Source organism: Sciurus carolinensis, chromosome 12 (genome assembly GCF_902686445.1).
Source record: "Sciurus carolinensis chromosome 12, mSciCar1.2, whole genome shotgun sequence".
In the NCBI taxonomy this organism is placed as follows: Eukaryota; Metazoa; Chordata; class Mammalia; order Rodentia; family Sciuridae; genus Sciurus; species Sciurus carolinensis.
In genome coordinates this window covers 25284166-25301020 of record NC_062224.1, presented here as the reverse complement: position 1 = coordinate 25301020, position 16855 = coordinate 25284166, and the positions used below count along the sequence as shown (strand labels likewise).

The 16855-nt window shown below is 34.9% G+C and overlaps 1 protein-coding gene across 2 annotated transcripts in view; it reads left to right on the top strand.

Annotated features, from left to right (window-relative positions):
- The window catches only part of Plxdc2 (plexin domain containing 2), a 415814-nt gene that overhangs the window by 313222 nt on the left and 85737 nt on the right, over positions 1–16855 (top strand). For both annotated transcript variants that reach the window (XM_047520000.1, XM_047519999.1), the window contains 2 exons: positions 8015–8110; positions 8339–8420. In XM_047520000.1, coding sequence (XP_047375956.1) covers positions 8015–8110; positions 8339–8420 — 178 coding nt within the window. The remainder of the gene's footprint in view (positions 1–8014; positions 8111–8338; positions 8421–16855) is intronic.

Below are 16855 nucleotides of genomic sequence, written 5' to 3'. Positions count from 1 at the left end.
TAAAATATTTTTGTGAAACTTTAGGAACAGAAAAAACCACCTCAGAAATCTGCTGTTTCAATCTCTACAGAAACAGCTATAAAAAAGAAAGTCTACATAAAATGCCTTCAGTTATTCGTTTTAAAAATATGAGTATAAATATATTCTTATTGCAATGAGAAACATAGTGCATTTGATTTTAAAAATAATGGAAAACATAAAGAAGAAAATTTAAATTACTTGTAGATCTACTATAGTTAACAATTAATATTTTCACGTATCTATGTTTTATAGTATGCATGCAAAGAAAATTGGCATTGTGCTATAAATATGTTTGCAGCCTATTTTTTCCTTAAAATATACAACACTTTTTTTTTCTACATTGTTAAATATTTGTCTGATTTTTGTTGTTGATGTTGTTGTTACCAGGGATTGAACTCAGAGACACAACTGAGTCACATCCCCAGCCCTATTTTGTGTTTTATTTAGAGAAAGGGTCTCACTGAGTTGCTTAGCGTCTCCCTTTTGCTGAGGCTGACTTTGATCTCTCAATCCTCCTACCTCAGCCTCCCAAACCACTGGGATCACAGGCATGTGCCACAGTGTCTGGCAATTTGTCTAAAATATTATTAGCTGCAACAAATCATTTCATAATATATGTAAATTTTTACTTCTGTAATTAGTCATGTATGTTGTTTCTCATATTAATTAAACAGTGCTGAGCATTCTTCTTTTAAAATTTTTACATTTATCTGCTTCTTAAAAATGAATTTGTAAATGTTGAATGCTGATAGTGGTTTGTATGTATTTTGACAAATAGTTTTCCATAAATGCACCAATAGCCTTCCCTATAAGCATTCTATTAGATACCCCTTTTCAGATAGTACTATCATTTTGTAAACTTTTGAAAATTCTATAAGCAGAACATAGTATTTCATTGTTGTTCTAATTGTGTTTTGATTGCCAGAAAGTTTTGATAGCATCCTATATTCATAGATCATTTATACTTTTCATAACTTTATGTTAAATAGCTCTAAGGAATTCTTTCTCAGCCTCAGCTTATGTCCCTCCAAATCCTTTTTGCACGTAATGCACAGTTCTTCCTGGATACAAACACAATTCATCCTAGTAACGCTTTCATCTGTTTCTCTCCTTCAATTTAGTATTTGAATTCTAACCTCTGGGTACTGAGTGAACTTCTACCTCATATAACCACTATTTCTCTACCCTCTGAGCTTAATGAACATAACACTTCCAGCAAGAAACCCAGAAAATCTATACTTGCCTTATAGTTCTTCCATTTGAAAAATTTAAGGCTGTGTTTTTTTAGTAGTGAGAAAGTTATTGTAACACACACATGTAGAATTCTTGGAAGAGAAACCAAAAGGGACAGCAAGTGACCTATCTTGAAACAGTTCTACTGCAAGTCATAGCAGTGACTATTTCTGAATCCCTGAGAATACTCCACTTTATTCTGCTCACCAGCACCTGGTGTTTTCTTAACAGCAAGTCCTTTCTCATCAGCATCTGCTATTTTAACTGTATTGACATTGTTCCTACTACACTGTGCCTTTGCTTTCTTGGTTATTATTTCACAGCCTACATGAGCACTTTCAGAAATAGAACTGACAATTAAACATACAGAGCAAATATATTTGACAATTTCTTAGAGGATCATTGAACTCTCAGTAATGTTTGTATATATTTTGGCAAAGGTGGATTTATTTTTCTAAAACTTACAGACCAGGTGGCAATTTTCCAAAGAAGCTGACCAAAATTATTTAGAGTGTGAATCAAAAAACATAAATAAAAAAGTGTTTTGATTATTAATGTGAAAAATATCTTAAACTTTAATTCTTAAAGAAATAATAGCATAGACCAGTGTGCCATTCCATAGATTTTCCTGTGCTTCCAAAAGTGTTTTGAATCTGAACCTTCCAGCAGGACCTGGATAGGTACTGTGCACCTGAACTGTGGCTAGCAAGCCTAAGAATTTGAATTTTTATTCTTATTAATTTTTTTTTCTTTTTTTTTTGCGGTACTGGGGATTGAATCCAGGGCCTTGTGCTTGCAAGGCAAGCACTCTACCAACTGAGCTATCTCCCTAGCCCTGAATTGGTTTTAATTAATTACATTTACATTAAAATGCCACATTTGTCTTCTACATCAGATAGGGCAACAACACACCATAAGCATATATTTAAATAAAATAATTACTTGTTGAATATCAAGTATGATAGCTACACATAACATTCTTTTTTTCCTTACTTTTTATAAAGCCTTACAATATTAGATACAGTGAATAGTAAATTTGTAAAATATAACCATTATACCTAATTTTCCCTGTAGAAAACAATTTTTAATTTTCATTTAGGACACAAATAGGACACATTCATTATAATTACTTAACAGCTATATCTCACATATGATCAAAACTATGGGAAACAAACGATCATGGAAAAACTTACAGGGTTTTTTTCCTTCATAATACTTTATAGAATCCATTTCAAGTCCTGTCAGAAATACTGAGCCTCATTTGCTATTTTCAAAGTTATCGGCCTTTTCATTCATTTAAGGCCAGATCAATCTATAAATCTTCAGTAAGTTGTCTCATCTTACCTTTGCTCTCCTAAAAATAGAGAGCCCTTCAAAATTATTCATTCTGCAGAATATAAAATTGCTTCCCTTTACAGCACAATTTCATTAGGTGAGATGCTGCTCGAGTATTTACTAGATCATGAAGACTCCAAAAAAGGAGAAATAAATGGAAACCATGATATTTGGGGAATAGAAATAACCTCTGTTAAACAGCATTTTGCAAAGTGATAACTTATTGTTTTAATTCATACATTTCTAACATATCCTATATGTTAACCCTGACTTAATTTTTATGGAGAACTAAAAATCTCAGAATTTTCTGGACATTAGAAATCACTGATTAACCAATTTTAACACATTTGAGAATTCTTCTAACTTTCTATGAGTCAAAAAGGATTCCTTCTGGAACTTGTAGTTAAGCTGTTTCCTTTAAAAAAATTTATTCATTCATTTATTTATGCATTCATTCATTCATTTTTCATTCATTATGTACTCTCAGAGGAAAAAAAATATCAATTTAAAGTTGCATCATTCAACTGACTTAAAAAAGTTGAGTTATGTTATTTCTAATATAAAATTCTCAAATCACAGAATCTTAATACATTATTAAAAATTCAAGGCATTGAATCATTCATTTATTTGATGTGTATTTTTTGGTTATTTATTAAGACAGGAGAAAAGTCCTACTTAATGTACTTCTATTTTATTCAAAACTGTGAATGAAAAGCTCCTTGCAGAACTTCATTCTGCAGTTGCTTTACTATGAAAGATACAGGAAATTATCCCAATCAATACTCAAAAATAATCTAAGTTAAAATTTTCTATCCAACCTTATCTTCCTTCTTATTTTAAATCACAACTACATATGTTAGATTTTCTATTTTTCTCTTTCATATTTGCCTTTGAATTTATACTGCTCCTTACCTTAATTATTCCTCGATTTCCCCCTATTACATAACAAGTATTTCTGCTTCAACTTACCCTTTCCTACAACATAGAGAACATTTCTATTTTTAATTAATATTGCTTACATACATTTACAAATACACCTACAAATTAACTTTTCCAGTTGAATTTTGCTATAAGAAGTTTTGGTTTTTAAAAATATAGGTCATCCTTTTTTTTCACATGAGGAACAAAAATCTAGGTGACTTAGCACTATGGTGTGTGGTGTGTGGTGTGTGTGTATGTCTGTGTAATATTTGATTTTAAGATGAAGAACTCTTATATTATCATCAAATTTCATTCAATGAAGTGACAGTCCTTTTATTTTGGAAAAATAACATTTAATGACATGAGATGAGATTTCACAACACTGCAAAAGTATTAACAGTATCTCATAAGTCTCAGGACAAAGACGTGGTTTCCCCCCGGGAGGCACCTGTTCAGCCAGGTAGCTTGGGAAATGGAACCACAATCTTAGTCACAGGTCTGCAGTCCATGTGCCACAGTGGTCTACTGTAAACTTGTGCCCTATTTTTGGCTTTCTTTTTGGGCAAAGTGACTTTTGAAGGAAGTCAGGAACTGCAGCTTGTTTGAGCCAGGAATCACATATATGTGAAAAGAAATATGAAACTCATTCAAGATCATGTCTCTGATTTCCTTCAGGCGTGCTCCAAAAATTTATGACATCTGGACACTGAGGTTTCAGTCACGTCCTGAAACTTTGCAAGCAGTGAGGGAGTGAGGGAAAGACCAAAGAGGTTTTGATTAGTACTTCCTGGTAACTTAAGGTTTATGTGCCTTTATCTAATGCTATCTAGATAATAATTACATTATTATTTAATGGAATTAGAACTACCAAGGGAATTGAGAAAAAAGGTTGAAGCTAATGCATTTTTTATTTGTGTGTGCTTTATTTCACAATTCCTATTAGCTAATTCTGTTATTGCATTGTGTGTTTGTGTGAGAAGCTTGTAACCATTATGAGAGAGTGTCCTTTTTATCTCAAGTGTCTCTTTTTTCCTGAGCTACATGCTGGGAATGAACCATGTAGCTATGCAATACACTCTGCTTATATTAAAGAGTACTCAATAAATGGTGCTGTGAGTTAGGCTCATTTTGAACTGGAAAAGAAATAAGATATAATCATGTGGAGTCAGCCATTAAGCATTAACACAAATAAAGAAGCATTAGCAAATTATTTATGTGATAATTCAGAAAATATTGTTATAATATTTATGTAAATGTAAGAATAGGCAATTCAGGAAATTACTCAGATATTCTTTGTGTGAATGTTAGCTTTTAAGACAGGTAAATAAACTAGATCATGGCTTTATTATGCCACAGGATATTCATTACTCTGTGTTCATTTCAGCCAGGATGGATATAAATTGGAGAGGATTCTTGGTGTTTTCATATGATAACTCTGTCCTTCTGCTGATAAGTGATCTGACTCTCTCAGACATGCAATTCAGTGTTTGCACTTCAAATCATATCACCTTGAAATATCAATCACTGAAGTCTATTTTATGTATGAATTAATCCAATCATATTAAATTTAATTTTTTAACTTTAAAACCCTCTGATGGATGAGTATTGTACTTAATCTTGGTTTTGTAAAGTTGTGAGACACTAGTTGAAGCTGTATCGCCACCACAAAGACTAAACTTTGGTGTAACTTTTTTGACTCTTTATAGAAGAAGACATGAGCTAAATCCATTTCTGGAATCAAATAAAGCTACTCACATTGGCAGGGCCAACCAGTGATTCCTAATGACTTGTTTTTGACAGAGGTGTTTCTGAAATTCTGCAGAAATGACCATTTGAAAACTGTCATTGATTGGCAGGTCATCAAGCAAAAATCATTCTCATTAATTTTGGTTTTGTTAAATTCATCTCCTCCCAATAGTTGGAGTATCCAAACAGGTAATAGAACTATCATATAAAGGTCCTTCTTTCCCTTACTCCATATGCCTGATCAATAATTAACTCCCAGTAATTTCCTAGCACAGTCAGCAGTTGAGAGTTTTAAAGTGCAATATGAAATAAAATCATAAGTACCAACTAATATTAGAGACTATAGCAGGAGGACTCATGAACACCCATCTTAGTGATCTTATGGCAAGCCATATTATTTTTCTACTTCTGAGAATTCAATTGTTTGGCAAAATACTTGGGAAAACAATATATTAAGAACTCATCCTACTTAGACAAAAGCAGGAAATAAGCAATCATTTTATTTGCTTTAAAAGTTAAAAAAAGAAGATACCAAGATTCACATACCTTAAGGAACCTATGCTATGAAACCAGTGTTTCCTCTAATTTTTGATGTAGGGTATCTTTTGAAAAATGCATATGCCTCTTTAAGTTGTACCAAAAAGAAATTAATTGGATTATTCTTTTTTTGGTGGGGGACCAGGGATTGAACTCAGGGGCACTTGACCAAAGAAGTCACATCCCCAGCCCTATTTTGTATTTTATTTAGAGACAGGGTCTCACTGAGCTGCTTAGTGCCTCTCTTTTGCTGAAGCTGACTTTGACTTGTGATCCTCCTGCCTCATCCTCCCGAGCCACTAGCATTACAGCTGTGCACCACCACACCCAGCTGGATTAGAATTTTTAAACAGTATTTTCTAGTCTGATAAAGATATTTTCAGGGAATGGCCCTAGTACAAGTCCCAGCCCTGAAAAAATCTATTTTCTTTACCTTCCTTCTTCCTCTTCTGCAATAGAATCTCATGGTAAATAATAAGAAATGGAAGTAGAAATCTATGTTAGGTATAAATAAACATTTGTCCTCCCTCTGCAACCTCCTGGATGAGACAGTATCTTGCTTTTCCTGAACAGGTTTACTGAAAGGCAGCTCACTATCTTATGAGCCATTCTGCTCTGTATCTTAGAGGAGATCATCATTGGGTCTAATGCCTTCAATGCAAATTTAATTTCCTCTGAGATGAGAATGGAGACAAATATCTAGATACTTGATTCTAAAGCCTTAGTGTAATTTTTGTTCATTTAAATCTATAGAAAGTTAGATAATTAAATGCAGTACATCACCAGTGCGAAATTTGGTTGCCATATTGGAGTTAGACAAAAATTATATCTGACATTTACTGAGCATTTATAGCAGTTTTCATACGTTATAGCATTTTAATCCTCAAAACAACTCAGTGACCAGGTGCTATTATCCCTATTTTATAGACAAGAACACTGAAGCACAGTAAAGCTACCAAGTAGAAAAGCTACTTACAGATACTAAATAGAGTACCTGGGATAAGAACCCCGTCAGACTATTCCAGATCAACTATTCTCAAGCATTATAGCATATAACTTCACAAATTGGACACCATGATATTCTTAAAATAATTTATGCTATCTCAAACAATTCTGATAGATATGATACTATTCAGGAAATGCATTCCTGTCATTGGGATAATTCCAAAAGAAAAAGTTGATAGCATTACTTTTCAATTTGTATCCACCAAACCCAGACAAACTCATTAGCATACAGCTTCAATGGGGGTTTCAAAGACATTTCAATGTTTGTTCTGCTTCATTGTAAAATATGTTTACTTATATTTATCTGATTTCTAATTATTAAAGTTACTGCCAAAATTTTCATTCTAACTTCTTCCTCAGGAACTTTGATGGATTTGTTGATAAATTCATCATGAAATATAATTGCTAGTTATTAACCTTCCTTGTTTATGCTATGTTCACATACAATGATACCAATTTTTAAAATGATTTTTCTTTTTTCCTCAAACTTTAGGCATAACTGTCAAGTAAAAATTGTGTATTTAAGACATATAAGACAATGTTTTGCTATATGTCCACATTATAAACTGATCACTACACTCAATCTAATCAACACATCATTTTCCTCACATTGTCACAACTTGTATATGGTGGGGTGAGGACACTTAAAATTTATTCTCTTATCAAATTTCACACATAATAGAGTAATATTAATTATAGCCAACATAGTACATAAAAATGTTTTAACCTCTGTTTTACTTTTATGAAAGAATTTTATTTGAGACTGTTAAAGCAATCACATTGATATTCTGGTACACTGATAATTTTTAACTGTTACCCATTCCTAAAAAGTTCACTTCAGTTTTAGTTTGAGAGAAGGGGTGTCATCTAATCTTGATCCCATGTGTCGAAATCTATCAACATATTTAAACCTATTAAGAAGACATCTGTAATATCCTGAGTGATAATGAATTGGAGACCTGCTAGTTAAGTGAGAAAGAGTTCCAAACCCTAATCAGCCTGTTCATCTTCATTGATGATAATACTTCTGGGTACATGGACTCATGATTTTCAGCCTTTTTTTTAAATAATTGATCACTTTGTAGGATGAGGCTTTATTTTGAATCTTTATCAGATGAAAAGTGTCTCATTCTACATCCAATATTAGGATACTATTGTTTTTAAAAGTGGAGAAATGTTAAAAGTTGATTTTCTTTCTTTCTTTTCGTTCTTATAGATGTTCGAAGAAGAACAATTTATGAATACCACCGAGTAGAGCTACAAATGTCAAAAATTACCAATATTTCAGCTGTGGAGATGACCCCATTACCAAGTAAGTTAATGTGTGAACACAGGTAGGAAAATGATTTTGCAAGCTTGATGATCCAGTCTGTTCAATAATTACAGTTATTATGTTAATTATATAATTGTGTTTGGTATGCCTGGTTATTTTGATCCTGAATGTGTATAGGGATAGATGGTGGTTTTTATTTGGTTCAAGCAGTCTTCCCCCAACACCCCTGCCAGTTAGTCCTGATGAGTCTCTTCTCCTGTTTCCTAGCCTGTCTGCAGTTTAATGGTTGCGGTCCCTGTGTGTCCTCTCAGATTGGCTTCAATTGCAGTTGGTGTAGTAAACTTCAAAGGTAAAAAAAAAAAAAAAAAAAAATACAATAAATTCTAAAAATTTAGAAAGACTTGCTGACTCTTCTCTCCCATCAAATTTTAAATGTACGTCAACTGTGCAGATTATACTTACATTAACAAGTGTATACATGTGAAAATATGTATATATATGCTATGACCAAAATGCTAAAAAAAGAAAGAAAAAAAAAAAAAAAGAAAAACTCAGAAGAGGAGATTTTAGAATATTCCATTGTCTGAGGGCTGAAAATGACTAATAACCTACATAGGTATAGTTATTGTAGTTACAATATCTTTTCCTGGCATAAATTTATAATTATCTGTAGGACTTAACATACATGATGATGTAGTTGCTGAATCTATAAATTAATGCTTTGTGTTCATATACTAAAGAAAGCATGATCTGAGATACCTTTCCCATAGCAAAGATGAATTACTGTAATCACCACTTGCAGGTTTTTAGTGAACTCCTATACAATATCTCGAAAGTTATTACTGAAGATTAGAGATATAATCTGAGACTGACACTACCTGACCTTTAAATAAATACAACATGTGACTTTGACCTCACATTGTGGCTGACTTTGAAATTTAAGCTGTATAACTTGCTGGTTGTCAAAAAAGTTTACTTATTTGTGGGTGGTAAAAAAGGGCTGTCTAGTCCCTAGAGTTATTCTGAGACTGGATAATGTGGGAGATATATGGTGCCCGAGAACAGATTGCTCTTCCCTGATGTAATGAATGGACACAGTTCCACCAAATACTTGCAGGCATTAATGAGAACTGAGCTGATGTACAGGAGGAAGCAGCTCCCCAAATACCTGCTTAGTTTCTGAAAAGGGGAGTATAACCTCAGTGGATCTGGGGAAGACACTTAAGTAGATGTGATGGTATTTGCCTCCTGTTGAAAAGACCAAAGACTTGTAAATGTATTTTATTATTTGCTCAACCATTTTGTGCATCAATTATATCCCAGGTGCTTGGAACGCAGCAGTGAATAATATCAACATGGTCTCTGCCCCCCGTGGGGTTCCAATCTGTCTGGGAATAAGTTCCCTTCTGACCTTCAGATTCTATGAAAAATCAGCTGCTTATGGTTTTAGTCAGTGAATACCGCTGCCATAGAGAATCAGCAGTCTGTGCCTTATTATTCACTAGCTCCAGCATTTGTCCCATGCTAAAGGCATGCTCAGAAATGCTTCTAAAGTTATTGAAGGATGGAAAAGAGAATGCCAATTCTTTGATAACAAGTAATCTTTAGGAAACATTTTTAACTTGCTAACTTTGGGGTAATCTTTGCAGTATTGTGACTAGAACAAAATGACTTAAGATAACTTCGGTTTTCTTTTCAATTTAACATGTTGTTCCAGGATTCCCCTTAGGAAATGAATTTCAAATAATGGAAAAGCAAGCAGGCAGTTAGCATTTTTCAAAGCAGATTTTAACTTAGTTATATACCAGAGTGGGAGGAACTGCTATAAAATCAAAGGTTGATGGGCATTTATATTTATATTTTGTTGAGATTTCCCAAAGATTACATGCATATCAGAAGTTATTCAAAATCTGTGTAGATCTGACCAAAAGGAATCTAAAGAGCTGGCATTTTAACAAGTATACTTAAGAAATACTGAACTCTGAAATGAAAAAATACTCAAAACAATTAAGTGGGAGAACCTGATTGGCCTTATTCATACCTACTTCAAGTTCAGCAGTCACCATCCTGGGCAAACCTCCATCCTTAGTATTTAGCACAAGGCCTGCATTTGCCTCCTTTGCCATCAAGCTTTAGGTCTGTTAAAGGAACAGACCATATGCAATTTGTCCTTAGATCTCCATAGCCTAAGAATGTGCCTGGTACTGCAGAAGAGTGGGGGACAAATAAATCATGATTAGGTTCCCAAATGAAGATACAATCATTAGATTTTTCTGGGGTCAAAAGTTTTCCCAGGATGAGGGACTCCTGATGCTAAAGCCAGAAAAGTCCAAGAAAAGCCATCACCAGTTGACCATTCTGGCCAGAAGATGATTATCCTTGACTGAAATAATGCTATGAGAAATGCAGGTTTGGGAGACTTATCTGGAAACATACATACCACTAACATTTTTTTAAAATATGTATTATTTGATGGAAATACACATTTAAATTTTCAAACAAGCAACTTTGGCAATCAAAATATATCCACAAGTTGGAATCTGCTTCCACTATTAAAATTTTCATTTTATTAAGCGATTTCTCAGTCAGATATTATGCCAAAGAATTTCCAAATATTACATTTAAAGGCATTTTTTGCAGCAGAGGAAACTGAGTTTGATTGGAGCTGTTGTTTGTGCAGGGTTTCGGACCTCTTACGTGAAACATTTGGAATTAAACTTTGATCTGTGTGACTCTCAGATTTTGGTCTCCTGAGCTCACCTGTTTTTCCTCACACCTACCAGGCTGATGGTGCATTCGGCAAGCTAATCTGCACTGCTTTCTGGAACATGATAGACACGCTAGTAGAAAAACCAATCTTATAGTTGATGCTGAAAGAAAGTTACATGGTTTTGAAATTGGCATTAGAAGAATGTAGAAGAGAATCACAAATTGGCTAAGATGCTTGCATACTATGGAAAGCATAGTTCCTTTACAATTAATGGAGGAAAGAAAGGTAGTGAGTCATAGGAATACAGTAGGAATTCATCACGGAACATTACTTTAAAAAGTACAAGTTTTCTGCATGTTACTGTTTGGTATTTTGTTGTATACCAAATACCGATGTGAAATCTTGGATTTATTTTTAATTCTTCAGCAACCCAGTTATACACATATCAAAATCTGTTTAATTAATTGGTTTAACTATGGCTCATTGCACTTTTGTTCAACTTAATTTCCCCACTGCATTTTATTAATTTCTTCTTAGACCTGTGAGCTTCAAAACTTTGCTTTGCAGCCCAGTATATTTCCCTAGACCTTTTAGAGCTTTTATGGAAAAAAAATTAAACAAAACAAGAGAAGTCTTATCCTAAGCAGCACAAAAATTGCCCCTCTTTTTTTTTTTTTTTTTTTTTTCCTTCTCCCACTGTTCTTACTTTCTTCTGTGCTTATTTGTCCCTGAATGATAATTCAAGTTGCTGGTAATTACTGAACTCTCAAGTTGGGCTTCCTCTAAAAAGATAAGATGATTTTAATTGGTTTGTTTGTTTTCCTTTAATTCCCATTTTTTTAGGGAGCAAAAGTTAAGGCAAAATGTTTGTAATGGCTGGGCCCAAGGTCCAGGAGGATTGGAGTTTTAGGAACATAGAAGGAGTTCCATGCCTGAAAATACTTATTTTAAAAACTTGGTAAGGGTTTGCTTATTTCCACTCTGCAAATTGAGAGGACTTGAATTGATCACTTTCAGCTCTTCCTTATATATTCACTTAATCAACAACAAATTTAAGTGTCTCTGTTCAAGTTACTATTCAAGATTGTGCATTCAGTGGTGAAGAGAGACAAAATCATTACTCTGATATAGCTTACATTTTTAATGTGAGAAGGTAGATTTTAAGCAAATAAATATACAATTAGTAGAAGTAGTAGTAAGGAGAGCTGAGGTAAAGGAAATAAATAGGGTAGTGTTGTCAGCCACATAGCAAAGTCGTTAAGAATGACAAGTTTCACTTAGTGGTGTCATTTTTAATCAAACTTGCCTTGTTAGAGTTATTGATTGAATCAGCCAACATCATCTGAATTTTTAAATTGAAAATACATTTGACTCTTAAAATACTCATCTATCAAATACTTTCTATATAATGGGCACAGATCTGAACACTGAGGTAGTTAGAAAAATAACCAAATATTGGGCTGGAATTGTGGCTCAGTGGTAGAGTGCTCGCCTAGCATGTGTGAGGTCCTGGGTTCAATCCTCAACAACACATAAAAATAAAATAAAGGTTAAAAAAGAACAGAAAAGAAAAATAACCAAATATTAGACAAAGCCACAGCTCTCCTGGAGCTTGGAGTTTAGCTTAATAAGGCTGAAAAATAAGTGAATTAATTAAGCACAAAATCCAGATGGTAGTCAGTGATCTGCTGAATTTGAGGGAGCTGGTATTTGCTGTAGACTGGGTGGCCCCTAAAGACTCTTGGGAGGAGGTAATGATGAAACTGAGATTTGAAAGGGAGACAGCTTCTTGCACTTCAAAGGAAAAGGCAAGTGCAGCAGCCCTGGGGTAGGGTCAGTCTTGATCTGAGAAGGAAAGAAAGGAAAGAAGTTTCATGAGCTGGGCATCAGGAGAGGTTGGTACAGAATGAAGTCAGAAAGAAGGACAAGAGCCCAGGACATGCATGGCTTTCTAAGCCAGGAATGCTTTTATTCTCAGGTTAATGGGAAGCCTTTAGATTTCAGATCTTAAGCAGGAAAAGTAATGAGACTTTTTTTCATTTTAAAACTATATAACTCTGGCAGCTCCAAGGAGGGTAGATTGGTTCGTTTGGGGAGGCAGGTCAGAATGAAAAGGAAGAGCATGTGTAATAGTCTACAGGAGGGATGCTATAGTTTGGTACAGATGATAATTCAGGGGATTGTGAGAAATGAATGAATGCAAACCATATTTTGGAAGGAAACAAGTTACTTACTAATGGGATAGAAGCAAAGGAAGAGGGAAACGTAAGAATCAAGGATACTTCTTAGATTTGTTTCAGCAACTTGATAGGTAGTGGAAGTTTTTTTGAGATAAATAAGATGGTATAAGAAACAAAGACTAGACGGTAGAGACATAAAGAGTTTGGTGAGGGACAAGTTAAGTCTGAGATACCTATCAGACTTCAAGTGGAAATGTCGAACAGGTAGGATACATAAACCAAAAACTCTGGGAACGGGTTATGGCCAAAGCTTCAGATTGGAGAGTCATTATCATATAGATAGAATTTAATTTATGGGATTGAATGAGATCAGGTATGGAGAGAGTGTAAATTGAAAATAGCCTAAAAGGTTCTAGGCAGTAGCTGTGCGGCATAGCATAATGAGGTGTGATGCTCATTTTTCCTTACATAAAATTTTCTTAAAAGTATGTTCACATGCATGCATGTTTTTATAGACAAAGAATACCACTGAGAAGATATACAAGAGGCTAGCAACAATATTTGTCACTGGGGAAATGGAAGTGAACAGTATCAGACATGAGAGTGTGTGTAGCTTTTCGTTAGGTACCCTCTTGTGTGACTTGAATTGTTGCCACCAGGAGTGGAGGGAAGGAAAAACAGGCAAAGGAGAAATAAGGGATCATGAGCTCCTCTAAGTAGGAGAAATATAGCCTTACTCCTTTTGCCATCTCCCATATTACCCCACACAGAACCTGGCCTAATATAAATATCTAAAACATGTGGTTGAACCAAATTATGCAGACTATTGAGGCTAGACGTTTCCACTTTCCTGAGGATTCTAACTGCTCCTCTGGGCTATTACCGTTTGTTGGTCTCGTCAGTGTCAACCAAATCAGCGTAAAAAGAACTAAGCTGATGTACAGCATGAAATGTCAACATTTACAGTTCAGCAAGTTGCACTTTTGCTTAATCTTGTGAGACCCATTGCTTGGTGCCCCACTTTTCAAAAAAATGTTGTGTCTTAGATCTTCTTGGATACAATCAAAGTTATAAAATTGATACTTGTAAAAATCTGGGGGTATGTTTTCTCTCTCTCCTGTCAAAGGATAAGCAGAATAGGCATAGCCATATAAGGGGTAAAGACAAGTATTTACCAAAGAGTAATACAACATATTTATTTAAGAAGAAATAGAAGGTAATGGAAAAAGGTTTCTTAATAACTCCTCTATATTTATTTTTGACCTTCTTATATCTGTTGCATTTCCCTGAGTGCACCTGGAACTGACCATTCTTTTCCATCAAATGAAATGGTTTCCTTGACAGCAACAAAAAGAGGAACAGAAAAAAGTATCACGTATAACACATTTCAAAAATTCTGAAAATGTATAAATCAGAAATACTGGCTAATAACTCATTAATGATATGAAATGTGTTATCAATCCAAGTTCATGATGGCAAAGAAACCTTTCTTATATAGGTACAGCTAATTTTTGAAGGTAGAATGTACTTGTATCATACATTCATTCAATTTATCAAAATTAACTTGGGAAGGGAGAGATGCAGAGAACAAATTTAAATAGTGTAGCAGATCCAATCTTTCCCCAATCAGCAATCTTAGGCTTTTAAATGCCCGTACCAGGAAGACATGAATATCCTCTTTCCTTGGTCTTGTTCCATATGCCACTTAAAGTGAGCACACTTGCAGCACTGAGTATAACCGGTGCATAAAGAGTTAATGGGTATTTTTCATATCATATGATTCTAAAATTGTCAACAACTTTAGTGTCAAAGACCCACAGTCCATTCTGACATAGCAGCAAGAACTGGGCTTATTAAGCATGTTGGGCTCCTTTGGGGACATTCTACTGAGGAAATACTTGGCATGTTTCAACTCTGAATTTTCCTTTTTACTCACATCAGAATCTAGCCCACCACCAAGGGGCACCTATTGTCATCTTTGGGGAAATGACAAGGTCATTTAACTATATAGCTCAACTTAGTCCAAGATCATAAGATTCAAAGGAGAGAATCAAAACCCCACGATTGTTGAATGACAAGTCAGATACTGGCCAAGAGTGAAATTTAAAAATTAAAATAAATCAGCAGTTAGAGTCAGTATAATTGTACTTGTTCAGATGAACATTTGATAGCCTAGACAAAGCCATAATCTGTAACCTTTTGACATTATAATCTGAGTTTGTATTTGATACTACTTGTAGGCTATTAATTTACATGATTCATATAAAGAAATTCATTAGCTTTGGTGATTAGGTTAAAAGGCTGTACATAATAAATAGATGCAATTTAGGAAATCAAGGAACCTTGACCCAGAATCTGTTATAACCTCAGGACGATTTTAGTGGATCGGGATAGGGTAAGGTTCTGCTTGCAAAGGCACCTAATTTCAAATGGAAGAGTTTCACAAACATTTATTGATCCATGTTCCAATATGGTGACTTTCTTTCAAATTGAAGTCACCTCTATTTGATTTTCAAAATCCCTGAACAGAAATATTTTGATAGCCAAAAATATTAGTATTTTTAGCATATAAATTGAATGTCTAATTTAAAATATAAAATATGAATCTATTTATGACTCTAAGAATTGTATCTTCTGGCCTTTGATAGAAAATATATCCTTGCTGAAATATCAAATCCAAAATATTATTTAAAGAAACTTTAACTAGAATGCTTTATTGTCATATTGCCTAGTCATCATAGATGTGATAGGAGAAAATTACTATCATTTGTGATTGAAGGCATCAGGAAAACATTAAGCTTTCATTATGTACAGTCAGCAACAATGGATAAATTGCCCATAGGTCTGAAACTGGTGATCCTGCTAGCCAAAGTCAAGACTGATAGTGTTGTATTTTGGATCTGGAATGTTCCCGAAAGTTTTGTGTGTTGAAGGTTTTGTCTCCAGCACAGCAATGTCTAAGACAGGTCTGGAGTGGGGACTAGGGAACTTTTAGCAAGTGAGTCGAAGATGAAGGCTTTGACTTCAGCAGTGGATTAATCCATTGATTGCTGAATGGACTACTAGGATATGGTGGTAACTGCAGGTGTTAGGGCATGGTTGGAAGGAGTAGGTCACTGGGTGTTTTAGTCACCTTTTTCACTACTGTGACTGAAGGACCTGACCAGAACAACTTGTAGAGGAGGAAATGTTTATTTGGAGGCTTACAGTTTCAGAGGTCTCAGTCCATAGACAGCCAGGTCCATTCCTCAGGGCTCAGGTGAGGCTGAACATCATGGTGGAAGAGTATGACAGAGGGAAGCACCTCACATGGTAATCAGGAAGGAGAGAGGAGAGTGAAGGAGAGAGAGAGAGAGAGACAGAGAGAGAGAGAGCCAGAGAGAGAGAGAGAGAAACCGACTCAACTCATCAGATACAAATATATACCCCAAAGCCATGTCCCAATGCCCCACCTCTTCCAGACACACCTCACCAGTTACTATTCAGTTAATCCCATCAGAGATCAATCCACTGATTAGTTTAAGACTCCCACAACCTAATCATTTCCCCTCTGAACCTTCTTGCATCATCTCACATGTGAGCTTCGGGGGACAACTCAATACAAACCATAACATTGGGGAAGTGCCCTTTGACTATATGGAAGCCATGGTCCCTTCCTCTCTGTCTCTCTGTGTCTGTCTGCGCCTCTCCTTCCTGTTGTCATGAGCTGAGCAGCTTTCCTCCTCCATACCCTTCTACCATGATGTTCTGCCTTGCTTCAGGGCAAAGCAGTAGAACCAGCTGATTGTGAACTGAAACTCTGAACCCTTGAGCCAAAATAAGTTATTCCTCCTCTGGGTTGTTTTTCTCACATATTTGTCACAGTAATAAAGAGCTGACTAGCAGTCTTTCTCT